Source organism: Malurus melanocephalus, unplaced genomic scaffold (assembly GCF_030028575.1).
Source record: "Malurus melanocephalus ecotype Western Australia unplaced genomic scaffold, MMel_1.1 scaffold_1031, whole genome shotgun sequence".
NCBI classification, from domain to species: domain Eukaryota; kingdom Metazoa; phylum Chordata; class Aves; order Passeriformes; family Maluridae; genus Malurus; species Malurus melanocephalus.
In genome coordinates, this window is record NW_026624263.1 from 23,771 (window position 1) to 40,713 (window position 16,943).

A 16,943-nucleotide genomic window follows, 5' to 3' on the forward strand; every position below is an offset into this window, starting at 1 on the left:
TGTGGGACCCCAGCCCGTCTGTGGGACACGGCCCCGTCTGTGGGTGGGACCCCACTCGCCTGTGGGACCCAACCCGTCTGTGGGACCCCCCCTGCCTGTGGGATCTCTCCCGTCCGTGGGACCCCGCCCGTCTGTGGGACACGGCCCATCTCTGAGACCCCAACCCGTCTGTGGGACCCCCCCCCCCGCCAGTGGGACCCCGCCCGCCAGTGGGACCTCTCCTGTCTGTGGGACCCCACCCGTCTGTGGGACACGGCCCCGTCTGTGGGACCCCCCCCGTCTGTGGGACCCCACTCGCCTGTGGGACCTGACCCAACTGTGGGACCCCTCTCGCCTGTGGGACACGGCCCATCTGTGGGACACGGCCCGTCTGTGGGACCCCCCCCCGTCTGTGGGACCCCACTCGCCTGTGGGACACGGCCCCGCCTGTGGGACCCCGGCCCGTTTGTGGGACCTCCCCCCGTCTGTGGGACACGGCCCGTCTGTGGGACCCCGCCTGTCTGTGCGACACGGCCCCGTCTGTGGGACCCCCGCCCCCCCGTCTGTGGGACACTGCCCATCTGTGAGACACCCCCGTCTGTGGGACCCCGCCCGTCTGTGGGACCCCAACCCATCTGTGGGACACTGCCAGGGGCTGCGGACTGGTGCAAACAACAGCGAGTGTTCAAGCGCAGAGTCAGCCACAGTGGAAAAGCACCCCCAGACCATCGAGGCCACCCAGCGCTGCCATCACTGCCCCGTGTCCCCCAGTGCCACATCCACACGGCTTTTAAATTCCCCCAGGGATGGGGACTCCACCGCTGCCCTAAGCAGCTGTGCCATGGCTGGTCAACCTGTTGCGTGAAGAAATGTTGCCGATATCCAATGTGAATCTCCCCTGGTGTGGAGGATGTAACCCAAAATTGGGACTGCTGTGCTGTAACAGGCTGCTCCTGTCCCACACCCCTCTGACCATACCCAGTGCACGCCAGATAAAGGACATTCTGTCACTGGTTGTGAAGAGGAAACTGTTCCTGCKTCCCTTAAGGTCATTAATGCAGACRGGATCTGCATCTCACGACATTAACATCTCRCTGATGGGTAACATCAAATTAGCAGTTGGTCTCCTGCCATTGCCTGTGAACAGGACCCRGGGTGAGCAGCCAAGGACTGGGAAGCCCTGGTTGATGGGGACATTCACTCGAATGGGGCCGAGCCAAGTGTTCTGCCTTGCTGTTSTTGGACTGCTGCCAACACTGGATCCACATCACCTGGGAAGGAACAGGAGGGCTCCAGGGCCAGGACATGGTGCCCTCTCCTTCCATGTCACATCCAGGCAAAGCCTTACCTCTGGTTTACCATCCTTCCATTTCCTTATCACACTGACCACTTTGAGTAAGAAAAGTACGTTCTGTGCCACCAGTGCCATGGCCTTGGCACCCTTCTGTGCCCTGGGCTGCCTGGTTATGGGTAATTGCTCTGCTACTTCTCTTTATTGTTCCATTTATCCTTTGCTGCTTKTTCCTCAAAAGTCCCTGAAGGCCTCTGAGGCAGGCACAGGGAAACACAGCGCAGAGACTGCCCCAGGCATGTTATTTATTGTGCAAGGATGATTTTCATAGAATGACAGAAGATCCTGAGTTGGAAGGGACCCACAAGAATCATCAGAGTCCTGAGAGATTTTAGAAAGCTCTGTGTCAGCCCAGCCCGGACATTGCTCCAGGGAGAGCAGCTGCTTGAGATCCTGTGAGTGCTTTGGGAAGCTGCATAAAGAAAAAAGATGTGGCCACCTTCACTATTRATTTGAAATTTCAAACCCAGGAATGTCAGTGTTGACTCCCCAACTTTTCTACTGTACATAAATTCCTACCAAACCCACACTCAAGAACCTTTTTCAGTTTTCTTTTGTCATCATTTTATTTTGTGATTTATTATTTTAAAAACTTAATACATATTTAAAGCCCTTTCTTCTTTTCCTCTTTTTTTTTTTAAATGGTGCTGAAATGTGTGTTGTGACAGCAGCCCTCACTTTGTGAGGCTCCAATAAATCCACGACTGACAGGGTCCCATGGGTGACAAAGCAACAAAACCAGCTGAGAACTGGGTAAGGACACTRTGGGTTTGGGGAATAGCTCCACTGAAGCCAGTGATGTTACACCAAGACACATWCTGCCAGTGCCTGGCAATATTCCGGGTTTACTCACCCCTCCAAATCCCCCAACTGCAGCATTCAGCAGTGGCCAGGAGGGAAAATAGCACAAGTCCTCCACTGTTAAAYGTGCTCTGCTACTATCATGCAAATCCATCTGGTTCAGCAGCTCTAAGCAGACTTCAAAGGACAGAGAAGTCATTAGAATCACAGTTCAAAGAAAAAAGTGAGCAGCTGGCCTAGGCCATCTGGTAGAGGACATAAAATGGTCTCTTTCTTCTCCAGTCAGTGTATGAAATTTTCATTAATTGTAGGAACATCTTCCAACATTAACCAACATCAAATTGTTAAAAATGTAAGTCTTAATAAATCATCAAAACTGATGTCTTAGGGAAGCAAGGAAGCTGCAGTCTGCTGGGGTCTTCCCTCCYTGGTAAGACACCAGGCAGTAATTACAATTTTAAGTTGGTGTTTCCAAAGAAAATTARTGGCAATTAGATTCCTCAGCTCCTTTGAAGGCCTCAGGGAAGAATGTGGACAGGGTGGTTCCCTAGGCTGCAGAGGAATCTCCTTCTCTATTGATTTCAGGAGCCACTTCTGGCTTACAAACATGGAGAAAGTRTCCTCCCTGGGCTGCATTGCTTGGTCCCAATAACCAGGGTGGGCTCACCCCAGAACAGCTGAGCTCCAGACAGACCTGGAAAAGYTTAAACAGCACCCCAGCTCCCTGCACCCCGTCCAAGAGGAATTCCAGCTCTGGTGGGGTGARCACAGCTCAGCAGAATCCCTGTATTAGCTGCTCTGATCTCAGGRTCCCCCGGAGCTCCTGGAAATTGATATTCCTGTTGAATATATGGATGACTTCCTTGAAATTCAGGCAGCTGGTTTGAAATTGCAGGGATGGTGACAGCTGCCATGGGGAAGCCAAACTGAACAGGAGCCACAGGAGAGCTCCAGGACACGGCAGGGCCCTGCTGAGCCTGAAAACACGGTGACCTGGAGCTGCTGCAGCTCTCCTGGCCTCCTCCTTGCCTCTCACTCACCAGTTGTGTGASACATTTCTCCAAAAAGCAAACTGGAGAGTTCATCTTAACCTGACCACTCTGGGGGCACAACTRGCCCAAAACTCAGAGGGCAATTTCAGGAGTTTCAAGACCACACCTTTCAAGATGCCTGTTTCCATTAATCCTGCTTTTGTTTCTCTTTCCTGTCCAAATTTACTAACTTTTCACTTCCTACCATCAGCATTTCAAAGTAGATGGGAAACACYTGAATGTAGAAAAATCTCAATCCTCTGGGGCATCCCAGAGAGCCCCAGGGGTACCCACAAAGATGCACATGCAGGTACCCCATCCCAGGCAGGGGGATTCATCCTGCACCACGCTCCACATTTCCCATTCTCCAAAGGTATTTGCAAATTCAGCCCCTGGTACTTAGCTGGGTGTCTCCCACTGCCTTCCTGGCTGTTTTCCCAAGCTCTGGGCCAGCTGACGGGACAAACAGCACTGGCTCCAGCCTTGTTTGCCACTGAACAACAGACACAAATACTTGAAATACTTTCCTAATCTCATTTTCTCATGCAAACAACTGCTGGGATGTCAGGGATGTTAATCCAAGGCAGCAGCAGAGATGGGATGTGTGGTTTGGTGARRGAAGRAYCCAGCATCCACAGCCYCCCAAACCTCCCCACACAGCCCCATCACAGGAAGGTGCCCTGTGCTCACACCCACCCCAATCTGGACCCCACACCTGGCTGCAGGTAACCTGATTTCACCAGTGAGGATAATTCCCTCCTGCAATGAGGGCCATTGAAATTCCTTACACATGGAAACATCCATGACCTGGGGACACCAGCCCTCCTGGCAAGGGGGCTGAGGATTCCCAAGCAGTTTTTCCTGGAAGGATTGCTTTACTTGACTTGGTGCTGGGATTGCAGTTGACCCAGTGAGGAGATTTTGGAAGCCCTGAATGCCTTCCCCTTGTGCGCCTCTCCTGGGCTTGTCTCCCCAGAGCTGGCAGAGGCCAAAATGTTTCCATGTCTGCCTTTCCCAGGAGATAGTGGGGACCCAGGGGACACTGCTGAAGTCTGGCTGGTGGCAGCACAGCCTGCAAACACCTCCTCCTCTGTACAAAATAGCGCAGACCTGCTTTTTTTAGTTTACACCCAAATCCGTTTTCATCCATTGTGTGTTTACAAAAGAGAGGCATTCGATTAACACAGAAAAACGACTTGCCCAGCCCAAGAGGGGTGCAGGAGCAGGGGCTGCCGTTGTTTCTGGGGGGCTGCATCCCCAGGAAGCTCCGTGAGCCCTTGGGAAGCTGCTGCCAGCAGAGCAGGGACCATGGGATCCAGAACTGCAGTGACCTGCTGGGAGCTGGAGAACACTCTGCTAGCACCCTGCCAGGGATGCACACCAAACATGAGCTAATCCGGACAAAAATAGGAGTGAAATCATAATTCAGATGCATAATTCATGTGCATAATTTTTCTTGCTGTATATTCTCCCGGGATGTATTCTAGAAACTGCTTTCTTTCCCCTCCCCTCTCCCGTCCTTCCAAAAAGTGCCGTAGATGCAAATCATTGGAGGCAGCAAGAGGTAGTAGCTTTGCTGGGTTACTAAATAAATGCTAAATTTGTCTGAGTTTCTAGCCTACATCTTGGCAAGTGATGCAGATTGAAGCTGGTGTAGAGACACAGCCGTGTGATAATCACAGGATTTTAATTGCTTTCATTGTGAGCCCTGGCTACTGATTGTATCTGCACGGAAAACTGTAACAGTTTGCACTTGCAAATGCTAAAAATGTTAAACAATAATGGCAATTAAGAGATAATTATAGTTATTTTGAAGCAAGGATTGTAGTTAAGACTCCAAGAAGACATCCCAAATGAGCAGGAAGCTTTGCCCTGTTTACTGCACAGGCTTCAAGCTGCTTTTTCTACAATGTGAGATCCACCAGATTTAATTGCTTAATGATTTTCTATAAAATATTTAAGTACCACAGTATCTTTAGCCAGTCCAGGCTGCATGTGTCAGCCTTGCTGGAGGATGGAGGCAGTGTCCRAGCCCTGATCTGGCACCTGCTTGGTGGGTCACTCAAAGCTTTTCTTCTGTTCATGACACCCCAGTAAAGCTCCAGGGACTCCCCATCAGCACCCCTGAGTGGGCATCMTTCTGGAAGGGACCACATGGGTACCATCCCTCAGTCCCCCTGCAAACAGCGGTTTCTGAGGGAGCCCTTGCAGCGTGGGTCAGGGTTTTCTCCATCCAGGCTGACCCACGGAGGAGCAGATGCTTTTGGCCAGGTCACTTTGAACCCTCTGAGAAAGCAGGGCTTTGAAACCCATCTTTAGGAAGAGGTTGTGTCCTTGTCGGAGCGTCCCGGGCTTTCCTCAACAACAACAAAGGTATTTATTTTTTTCCAGAGCCATGTTCTGGGCCGGGTGCCAGCCGGCTGTGTGCAGGCTGCGGCGAGGCCSGGCCTGGCTCCGTGTCAGCCCCGGTCCTTCCCCGCCGGAGCGGCCCCGGCAGCCGGGCAGGCAGCAGGCGAGCAGCGGGAATCTGTGCGGGATGRGCTGGAGATCACACCCAAACCTGTAATCAAACCCTGCGGGAGAGGGAGCCGTGTAAGAAGGGATTTCCGTCCCTCTGACTCAGCTTAGGCAGCACGGGGCTAAAGCTGGGGTCACACACGCCTGGCTTGACTTGCCAGTAAAGCCCGGGGAAGCCTTTCTCCAGTGCTCTGCTCACCCTGGCCAGGGTGAGACGTGGGAAAAACCTCTTCTCAAGGGCCTCAGTGCAGCGTGGCAGGCAGTGGGAGCACACGGCCAGCTCTGCAGATTCCAGCCCCTTGGAGGGTGTGTGGGACTCRCTGCAGGAACAAAGGGAGTCTTTCACTGGCTCACCCCGCACAGGGGCGCCGAGGCGAATTCCTGGGATGCTTTTACGGGCTGCTACCAATGCACAGGCAGAGCTGGGCTCCCAACAATCTCCTCCCCCTGAAAGCACTTCATTCATGCCAGGCTGGAAGGAGGTGAAAGAAAAGGCCATGCAYATGGTTAAATGCAATGGGGCCTGAATGCGGGGGGGTCAGAGTGCTCCCCAAGAGTGCACCCCAGGCTGGGAGYGAGGGCACGGAGCCCAGGGGTCTGGACAAGCAGCCGAGCTGCAGCCAGGCTGCTCTGCAACGGCCATAAATCATGGCAGAGGCATAAGCAAGGGAGGGAACAAAGGACATGGAGAGATGCCATGGCATCTGGCAGGGAAGGACCGCAGCAGCCGTGCCGGAGGATGGCGTCTGAGGAAAGCCTCTGAGCCAGCCCAACAGGGTCCTGGTCCCAAGGGATGAGAGCTGGCCCTGCTCTGCCTCTCCCCAACCCAATTCTGTCAGCATGGGGCATGTGGGGACAGGGGACATGGGGGATCATAATCTCCYACCTCACCCATGGCCCCACAGCGCTCCTGTGGGGATGCCAGGCCCACTGCTGGTTTTTCCATCAAGCCACAAGAAGCTCTGGCACATTGGCTCAGAGTCCCCAGCACCAGGACAGAACAACGTGGCCTGCAAAGGCCACTACAGCAGCCTGATTCCACAGCCAGTAGGGAATATACTGCACCAGGSCTGGATAAAACTATTCCTCAAGCTTAACCCAGGGCCAAACTCTGCTGAGTGCASAGCAGAGCCTGGGGCTGCCCCTACTCAGGCTGCCACAGGGGAAGGGACAGGGACTGGAGTGGGGTCTTCTTGCCCCCTGTGCTGGGTGCTGAGCCCAATAGTGCTCAGAGCACCTGCCACCACTTCCAGAAGGGCTGACAAAGGCACTGACCTCATGATAAGCAGTTATTTGTCTCATTGGTAATGAGTTATTACTCAGCCTCAGCTAGACACTGCCTTAAGGAAGGAAACATCTGATCATCTTTTAATAAACACAGTTGGCTCTGCGAGGCTCCTGCAGCTCCTGTATCTATAAAGTGCTCCAAGACACATGGCTTCTGCACAGAGCTGCTGTGAGTCACCGTCTGGGAAAGGGTGTCAGGATCCTTGCTCAATAAATAGAACAAAGGAGGGAAACCTCGGGTGGGCAGGGATGGCACAGCCCTGCTTCCTTCACTGTGTGCTACCATCCTCCTCAGGATTTACCCAGCAGAGGCTGAAAGTGAGATAAAAATGATTTCCATGTTCTCTCTCTCTTCATCACTAATCTGCTGCAAAAGCACTGGGAGAAGGAACAGGTCCATTGGGTACTGGGTTTTCAAGCGACAGGCTTGGCTTCCACGTGCCTGGAGCATAACACTGCAAAGGCAATGCTGCAGGCTGCCTGGGAGGGAAGGACAGCACTGAMYKSMRSCYKGRWWWWCCCMAARGRRMAACGTGCAACTCCCAGGMCTGTGCCACCCCTTGTCTCTTCCCMRTGTCCCAGRTGRTCACAGAGAAGGGGAAGAACATTGYRCCAGGCARGCACRGASCAAGGCTGCCTGCTGATGGACYRACRCCTTCTCCCATGGCTTTTACACCATGCTCACTCTGCAGAAGAGTGAATCCCAGGCAGTGACACCCACAGAGCACAGGTCCCCAGTCCCAGCCTCTCTGCTCCCCAGTGCCACACAGCCCTGCTTTTGTAAGGCACTTCCACATCTGGAAGAAATACTCTGTGTAAGGGATTGAATTACTTGGCTGGTAAGAGGGAAAACAATGTGGCACCCTCCAGCCAAGAACCACACCATTCCCCACAGTGAATGCACATCTGCAGACACATCTGCATCCAGAGTTCACCCACAGCAACCAGCCACTTTCTGAGCACTTGTTAGGCAGGACAATATACACGGAGTTTACATTTCAATAGCATTTTTGCCCAATCACATCTGGAAGCAGTTTCTTTCTCTGATGTTCCCCCCCATAGGTACCTACCTTCCACTCAGTGTGCCAAATCCAGATGTTTCCAAATAGCTTGAAGTTGAACAGCCATCCTGGGAACGCCATTGGTCTCTCCAGCATGGAAACAGTTAAGGCTCCAAAGCATCATCCAAGACACCTGTGCCTGGTGGAAACTGGAGACAAAGTGGAGCCCAGCAATGGAAAAAGTYAAAGCCAAGAGCTTTGTCAGCTGCTGGGGAGCAGGAGGGCAGGGCAGCAGGACACAGTTCCATGTTCAAACCTCCCCCCACTCTCAGCTGTGTAGAGGGAASCACTGCTCAACTTTAGGCTCTTTGTGTCTTGCAGGGCCCCAGTGAAGGTTTAGGGGAAAGACTGCTCTTTTTCACTGCCTAGTTCCTGAAGATGAGCTACAGCTCCTTTTCCTCAGCCTACAGAAGGACTCCTGCTGCAGTGACACATCCAGGGAAGCACCAAACCCTCTTTATACTTGTGTGTGTCAGCTCCGGGACACACCATCCCTCCCACCAGGGACTGATTTCCAACAGTACCACAACCCCCAGATACGTAGCTGGAATGGGATTTTCCCAGATGAAACTTAGTCTGGGAAAGTGTTTCACCTGAGATTTGGATCAGCAGCCTCCTGTGCTGCAATTGTGGTTCAGGAGCCAGTTTCTCTGCCTCTTGCTTTGTCAAAGGGCACCGAGGGGGCTTGACTAGTCTAGCCCCACATGGCTGCACCTTCCCTTGGAGGCACAGAATTAACCCAGCCCAAGCCAGGCCTGGGACATAGAGCCCCAGCAATTCCACTTCCAGCCAAAAGGCTGGGACTAGTGAGAAAAGAGCATCAATACCAGTAGTAGATGAAATACTCTTCATCTGAAGTAGAAACCACCCCTGAAGTAGAAGCCACCCCTGAAGTAGAAGCCACCCCTGAAGTAGAAGCCACCCCTGAAGTAGAAGCCACCCCTGAAGTAGAAGCCACCCCTGAAGTAGAAGCCACCCCTGAAGTAGAAGCCACCCCTGCTCTGGGGCACTGGCAGGTGCAGGTTGGAGCAGATGGTGGCCCGTGTGTAACAGCCATACTGCTGCCTGTGAGTGAGCTCAGCCCATGTGGAGCTGCTCGCTCAGWGTGAGTCACGCTGCTCACGCTGGTGTTACTGTGCCACAGCAGAGCTGTTACACTGCTGTACTTGGGAAGAGCCCACAGCTTTTCCAAAATATCACGGAGGCCACAACCCCAAATTTAGGTTGCATCAAGAGCAAGATAACAAGCWGAGGAGGTTGTTTAAGGGTAAGCCCACAGCCCCCGCACTGAGARAGGCATTGAACACATCAAATTCAGCTCTCAGCTTTCTCTCCAGCACAGGAAAGAGGCCTGAAGGGAAAACCTGTTTTCCTGGGAAGCAGGGAGACACCTTCCTGTGCAGGAGYCAGGACYCCAGCTRATGTGCCACCCCTTGGCTGCCTAAAGCCATTAAGAGGTCAGCTCCAACCCAATCAGATCCAGATTACACAGCACAGAGCATCCCATCAGGGTGTAGCAGGACACAGTTCCCTCAATCCCTTCCTCTGGCTCAGCCTTTGGGCTGAGATGAAGGTCAGCACCAGCACAGAGGGGCCACCTAAGCTCCTCAGGTCATTTCTCCCTCCCTGACCTGCCTCCTTTGGGTCATCGGCATCTTCCAGGGCAGAGAACTTGCTGCTCACCCTCTCTGGCCAARGGCAGGCTTTGCTCAGGACAGCTGGTAAGGAAGAAGAAACCAGAGGCTGTTTAAATGTGTCAATTCACCTTTAATGTTTGAAAAAAAAAATAAATGGTATTTGAGCAATTGCAGTTATGAAGGGAACAGATCTTGCTCCACGAGAGACCRTGAACAGATTCACATTAGACTCATGCTTGGAAAAAAACAAACCCAAAACATTCTCCCCTTTCAGACCCAGAGTGGAGTTCTGAAGAGACAAGACCACACGAGTGCCCCAGACAGTCCAAGGCACATTACCCCAGTGCAGACATTTCCATCAACATGAACTTATGACAGCTACATTCTTTCTAGTTACAACATTGTTCTATCCATAATACAAAATTAGGCATACTTTGGATTTTGCACAGAGACAAGAAGGACTTTTACTTCAGGAAGTCATCGACCTGGGTCACCAAATGATTTCACAAAGAGCTCCCTTCACTCTGCCCTTTCCCCCCAGCAGTGATTTATTCTCAACACCAAATTTATCTGAGAGACACAAGCTGGGCTCACCAGCCCAGTGATATTGCCAATGCATTAGTCAGCAAACCAGTAATTAGAGCTTATAACAAGCACCAGGGATTTACTCGCCATCACACAGCATTTCTCCACACCCAGATCAGAACTTCCTGCAGTGTAATCCCGAGTCAGTACGTACTAAGACAACATCACTGCTGAACCTATTGGAGACCAAGACATTTGTCTGCCTTTGAAGCAGATGTCACATGAGTTTCCTTCACACAAACATCACATGTAAATTTAACTTCTTGGTACTGTGCTTTAAGAACAAAAGCAGATATCAGAACATGGAGGACAATCCTCCGGAAATAGCTTATTAGCTACAGAAAATAAAACAAAATTAAAAAAAGAAAAAAGACAGTGGCCACTTACAAGTCTTCCACACGACTAGCTTGCTTTAAGGAGAGCATCAAGTTAAGGCAGTGTTGAGACAACTGGCTACAAACATGCCGAAAAGAGCTGTTGTCAGTAGTCACCAATTTGATATCCTACTCCATTGTGGGGGCCGGGCCACGTGGCTTCAGAGAGCTCAGTATCAAGGTCTAAAGACTTCAGCCACAGGATGCTGCTTTCTGCAACAAGCAGGAACTCAGGGGCTGTTTTTGAAGCCTTCTAGACCAGGCCGAGCTGTTTACTCAAGTCTAGGTCAATGTTTCAGCAGAGCCAAAAATACAGCGAAGGGCACTGAGCAAGAACACCGAGGGGTGCCAGCTGCAAGCCAGTATCACAGTCAGAGGTGGAGTTCACCTTGGGTGTGGAAGCCACGTCACCCAGAGCCACCCCACCAGCTTTCAGGGAAGGTCTAAGACCTGCCCCGAGGGTACTGGGAGAGCCAGCTCTCTACAGTCTGCAGGGTGGGACAGAGGCTCACACTGGCTTTGCTCCTCTTTACAAGATTAACAGTCTAACAGGACTCAGTAAGGAAGTCAGGGGCTTTTGGCCTGCCCAAAGGAGTTTTTCCAGCCTCAAAGAAGGAGTTACCAGTGAGGGAGCTGTTGTGGAATAGTTTTATTTCTTCCCACGTAAAGGCCATTGTTTAAGCATTTACAGGTTTCCTAGTGCAATACAACCAAAAAAGCAGTAACAAAAAAATGCCGCCTTCTTCCCAGGCAACTAAACAGAAGTAGATTTTTACTGCAACATATACACATTAAATATAGTATACAGTCCATGCAGCGGCATAGCCATGTTAGAGGGAGTCGTGGCTTCAGCCATCAGTGCATTACAGTCCAAATTTCAATCGCTCCTACTTCCTATCCAGACTTGAAGAGAAGAATTGCAACCTGACCCAAGTAAAAATAGATGAAGTGCTTTGTCTCGTGTGTTACATAGCTGCCAAAGTTTCTGCCAACAATGCAGTGCCAAGTTGGGTTGTATTTCTTGTCAAATTCCTGAAGAAAGAGAAGAGAGGCATTAAGGCCAAGAAAGCCCACATGAAAATAGTTCTAAACACCGAGTCTGAGCTGGTTCTGTTCACACACTATCGCCTCTCCTCCCACCTGCAGCATCTTGAGATTCCCCACTGCAAGACACTATCAAATTAAGCAACCGAACCTCTGCACTGGATTGTTTGAAGGATTCAACACAAGCAAAACATCTTCTGAGCCATGGAGCACCATCAGCCCTTGGCAGGAAGRACAGACACAAGGGCTCTCCTTAGTACAGCCCTGTGTGTGTAGGCTAATCAGGGGAATAATTCTCCTTTCCCATTCCAAACCCACTCACAAAAAATAAAAAAAGGTTTTGGCATGTCTGCTCCAGCAAGGCATCTGAGCTTAAAGGTCACCTTAAAAAAAAAAGAAAAAAGGAAGAAGGAAAAGCCTGGCTTTTGCTATTTGGGACTCTTGTACACACAGGGGAGAAAATCCACRTTGAAAATGAGCAGGCAGATCCACAGGCCAGAGAGCACAAAGAGACTCAAGGGGTCAGAGGTGAGCAAGCTGAATGCTGGTTCAATCATCTTCTCCTACTTAGCAGGTAGGACAGGGTTGAAGACCATTTTCGTCCCTCCAATTAACACACAACTCCCAAGAACACCCTTCCCTCCCCTGAGACAGAGCCAGAGGAACAGACTCAACATCCAAGATTAAAGCYAGTTCTAGTTCTCAGACAGCAGAAGAGTTTGAGCTTTTTGCAAGTAATCTTTGAAGTAAAGAAAAGGCTTTCTTGCCAGGGCACGAAGGTGCATCGAATTGCTTCCCTCCTCCCAACACACTCTCATGAAATAAAGGCCAAGTTCTTTTTGGATGCCTTCTCTTGCACTCCCTCATGTTACAGGCTGCACTGCCCTGAGCACTTAAGAGCTAAGTCATGCCTCAAAGCGATCTGAGAAGTCAGGAGACATCTTTGCCTTCAAGATTAGATTACAAGCAAGGCCCAAAGAACAGCCCAGGTGCCAGGACTACACTGCCTCTAAAGTCACATTTCCCTCCTCCAAAAGCACTTTACCTGACCATTCTGAGAAGCTGCTACAGGGGGAACCAACAGCTCCCCAGATGCCATCAAGCATGAGACTTACAGGCTTCTGCAAAAGGAGACACCCCTCTTCACCAGCCAGGGCAGCTGCTTGCACTGTTCCTAACACAGCAGCTTCCACAGCTCCACCAGCCAGTACTAGGCCCATCCTCCTGCACAGAACCCATCCCAGAACCACACATGCACTGCTGCCCACCAAGTGAAACATCAGTGTGATCCCACCTTCACTGGTGCTGCAAATCTGTGGAGCAAGTCCTAAGCAGAGGCAGCAGCCAACCCTTTCCAGGTTGGCAAACCCGAGGGACAGCACTTGCAGTTTGCTYAGAGCTTGCCAGAGCTCTGCCATAGCCCTCCCCTGACCTTGGAAAAGTCACTCCATCCTCTTGAAAACAGCAGTAAAGCAGCCAAGAAGCCAAGTATCTTCTCCCTCCCAACACGCAAGCATGAAGCCTCAGCCACTCAGCTCCTGACAGACTCAGGAGCTTTGGGAAGTCGCAGCCAACACAGCACCCTCATCCCGGAGTTACCTTCTTGATATATGCTGCAATGTCCTTTTCTATGTTGTACTTCTCCATGGCCTGCGTAGCACAGTCTACAGCATCCTGCTGCATGTCCTCGGACATGTCCGCATTCTTGATCACAGCCTTTCTGTCAGACATCGTGAACCTAAGGCAGAACATAGATTCCTTTAATCCCTTCCCAAACAGGAGATGCTCCCAGTGCATCAGAGGTTGTCCTTTCCGTGCGGGCTGCGTCACACGCCGATATTACAAACCCCCGTGTTATGGCCAGAGTGAGTTTATCAGGGTTGCCTACAGCAGTCCCAGGCCAAGGTGCCCCTTACAGCCAGAGCAGCAGCACTGGCTGGAGGTTAGATCAGACAGAGATAGTCCAGCATCACCACCTGCATTAACCACACGCAGGAAAACCTTMCGTGTGGGAGGAGACGGGATCTGCAGAGAGCCACAGCCCTCCTGACATCAATAGCTACAGCCAAGTTTGCCTTCCAGGTGTACCAGTGTTTTGGAACATCCTCTGCCAAGAGCCTTGCAAGCAACAGATCCCAGACTGCCTGTCAAGAAGAACACTCAGAGCAGCAGTGCTTTTATTCTACCCCATCCCAGTTCCTGCTGCTAGTTTAGCCTGGAAGGAGTGTTGTTCCACATTCAGCCATCACCCCCTCACCTCCCCGCTGCTCTGCCATGAAACCCAGACTTCAGCTGTTCCCACGGGACAGAGCCAGTCTGACAAGCCAGAAGCAGGTTAACAYCACACTGCAGCCTGGAAACAGGGCAGGGGAAGCAAGTCCCACCACAGAGCCTGGCTAAGCCCTCCTTTTCCTGTCCTCTCTTCACCTGGAAACCACAACTTTTCCTAAAAGTCCAGGACTTTTAGGAAACTGGGAAGTGATGTTCTGGAGCGAAGTGTGCAGCCCACTTCATTCTCAAAACTGAAGTGTTTTGTACCAGCCACTGTAGCCATTAAATCTAACACGGCCTTTCCAGGGAGGTGTTCAGCATTTGAAAGTCTCCAGCACAGTTCATATTATCCTAGAAAACTGTATTTGATGATCCTAGCACTGCAGTCTTTCTTCAAGCACTATAAAGTCCAGCTCAGGGCACAACAGCCCTCATTCCCATTCCCCACTCGAGGCCTGGGGAGGCACATGTTACTTGGGCATCCAGGTGACTGCACCAAGAAGGACCACAGCTGCTCACCTTGCAGCAGCTCTATCCCCAGCATATTAAAACTTTGTGGGAATAAGCTTCTTAATGGCAAGGAGTGCCTCCAATTAAGCCTGCGGAGCACCATTAAGTTTCCTAAATCCTTTTACAGCACTGTAARTCTTGAGTGGTACTACCAAGCATGTTTTGAAACAGTGAAACTACACATTTTTAGCTCTGCTGTGGAGTGAAAAAAATCTGCTGCAATGATCACTTCCTGGAAGAGTCCCAGAAAACTGAAGGAGTAGCTTTGTTACAGCAATTAAAGGAGCTTGCTACACAGAGAGAAAGAGAATCCAGTTACATAATTGCAGCCCTCTGATTACAATACTTCAATTCTTCCCTCTGCCTGCACTTGAAGACTTCTATTACCACCTTAATTTATACAATTTAGATATAATGTTTAATAGAGCACTGCTATTAACACACATTAACAGCATCGGGAGGAATGACAGGAACTGAGCTCCAATGCCAACAGAGAGCACATGTCCCTACCACAGCCCTGGAAAAGCCACTTCCCGGCGGTTTGTTCCTTTCCATGCTGTGGTTTCAGCCAGTGGGGTTTTGCCTGCAGCCCAGAAGCCGAGGGAAGAGAAGACACAGCTCAGAACAGCCCAAACTGCCTGTAGATTTGGATTCACCACCCAGGAATCTGACAATCCTTTGGAAAAGTCTTCTGGGTGTCCAGTCCACAGGAAGAGGGAAGAAGCAGAAATCCACTTGTGAGTCATTCTTCCAGGAAAGCTTCTTTAGGGRAAGAGGGCAAGCAAGCCCTCACACACACCAGGCCTTCCTTCACACACCTGCACTACTCTCAGAGTTCAGAGGGCACCTGCCATTGCATAACCAGACACTGAGTGACCTGCAAAAGGCATCCTCCCTCCTCATTGTATAGGCGAGGAGCATCCCAGTGCAGGCCTGCACTGCCGCGGACGACAGCACCAGAGGGAAAAAATTATTATCCTTGAGAAGGGCTGCACACACTATCCAGAAGGCCTTCCCCAGCACAGCATCCTCCACTGTCACCACAACACAGGCTGGCAGTGGCTGTGCTGCTGGAGGGAGTGTCCCCTGCACCTGCCAAGGGAGTGTCACACCCTGCACCCACCTCAACAGTCTCTGCTCATTCTCTAGGGGGTTACAGGGCCATCCTCCCCACGAGGCAGCCCAGCAAAACCACATTTACATCATAACCCTAAACCACAAGATCACAGGTGGTCCCCGGGGTCTTGGCACCCAATCTGGCCCTCTCTRAGGAAAACCACAAAGCCCCAGAACSMATCTCAGKCCAAGATGGGCYTAGGAAGGTGTAACAATACAGCTCCAGCAGCCACCCCTTCCCCCARAGGGCAGGATGTGGTCTGTAAGGAGGAAGACCACAACCCCAGCTGTCACTCCAAGCCAGGATGAGGCCTTGGGAGGGGGATTAGGCCCAAGCCAGCACCCAACCCTTTTCTTACCAAGGCAGGTCTTAAAACGAGCCTGAGTCCCAAGCCCAGTACTCCAGCAGAACAAGCTGGTGCTTGGGAAGATCATAAGACACAAGCCCCCTGCTAACCACKCTTTCCTTTTCCAGACAGGATGCAACCCTGGAAATGAGATGGGGCTGAAGCCCAGCATCCACCACTTTCCCCAWGAGGACAGCATGGATCGCGAGGATGAAAGCACCCCTCACTTCCCCACCAAGACATCCCACGGCTCGGAATGGGGTCCAAACTCGGCACCCACCGCTCCCCYACCAGGACAGCATGGATTTCGCGACTGGGGACAGGGCCTAATCCCTGCACAAACCGCATCCCCCAACTTGGCCGAAGAGGGTCCTGGAGGAGATGCGGTACAGCCCCTTCCCCCGCAGGGCTGCGGGGGGCCCGGGAAGCCGCGCCCGGGAGCCGGAGCCCTGCGTGACCTTCACGGGGGGAGCTCCGGGGGCGCCCGAGGCCGCGGTGACCTTGCCTGGAGCGGGGCCGGCTCCGCAGGAGCGTGGACCCCTCGGGAGGGGCGGGCTCCGATCGCTCCCCAGGGGTCGGTCGCGCCCGACCGCAGCAGCGACCTCCGCCCTCGGGGCGGCCCCGCCGACACCCCGCACACGGAGCGACCGGTGCCGGACGAGGCTTGGAGAMCCCCCCGGCCCAGCGGAGGTATCGCTCACCTTCACAGTGACAGGGCCACCCCGGGAAGGCGAGGCACGGCACCGAGGAAGAGGAAGTGTGAGGAGGCCCGGCTGCGCTGCCTCAGCCCGCTCCGCTCCGCTCGGCGCCCCGCGCGCTCTGCGCCCCGGCGCCGCGCCGCGCTCAAATACCGCCCCGCCCGCTGCGGCGCGCGGGCCGCCGTCACACCATTGGCTGCGCCGCCCCGCGCGCCGCGTCCTCATTGGCTACGGCGCGGCGCGGCCAGCCGCGCCCGGCCCGTCCGCCCGCGCTGGTCTGCCTACATCCTGTTTCATCCCACAATGCCGCGGGGCGGCGCGCGGCGGGGAGGGG

The 16,943-nt window shown here is 52.5% G+C and overlaps 2 protein-coding genes across 3 annotated transcripts in view; both read right to left on the reverse strand.

Annotated features, from left to right (window-relative positions):
* HEATR6 (HEAT repeat containing 6) overlaps window positions 1-9,712 on the reverse strand; it is a 26,002-nt gene extending 16,290 nt beyond the window's left edge. The window contains exons 1-2 of the mRNA XM_057386681.1: window positions 9,659-9,712; window positions 8,037-8,176 (exon numbers count right to left, since the gene is read on the reverse strand). Of these exons, the coding sequence (XP_057242664.1) occupies window positions 8,037-8,123 (87 nt within the window). The 5' untranslated portion in view covers window positions 8,124-8,176; window positions 9,659-9,712. The remainder of the gene's footprint in view (window positions 1-8,036; window positions 8,177-9,658) is intronic.
* A 59-nt stretch (window positions 9,713-9,771) lies between these two features.
* DYNLL2 (dynein light chain LC8-type 2) lies at window positions 9,772-16,742 on the reverse strand. Of its 2 annotated transcripts, XM_057386680.1 has the most exons (3): window positions 16,613-16,742; window positions 13,267-13,405; window positions 9,772-11,655 (listed from the first exon to the last, which is right to left on the reverse strand). In XM_057386680.1, exons 2-3 carry the CDS (start codon window positions 13,396-13,398, stop codon window positions 11,518-11,520), a joined length of 270 nt encoding a protein of 89 aa, XP_057242663.1. In that variant the 5' UTR covers window positions 13,399-13,405; window positions 16,613-16,742; the 3' UTR covers window positions 9,772-11,517. The 2 variants fall into 2 exon arrangements, with proteins under 2 accessions (XP_057242663.1, XP_057242662.1); XM_057386679.1 differs by lacking the exon at window positions 16,613-16,742 and having other exon boundaries at window positions 13,267-13,423.
* Window positions 16,743-16,943: the final 201 nt, after the last annotated feature.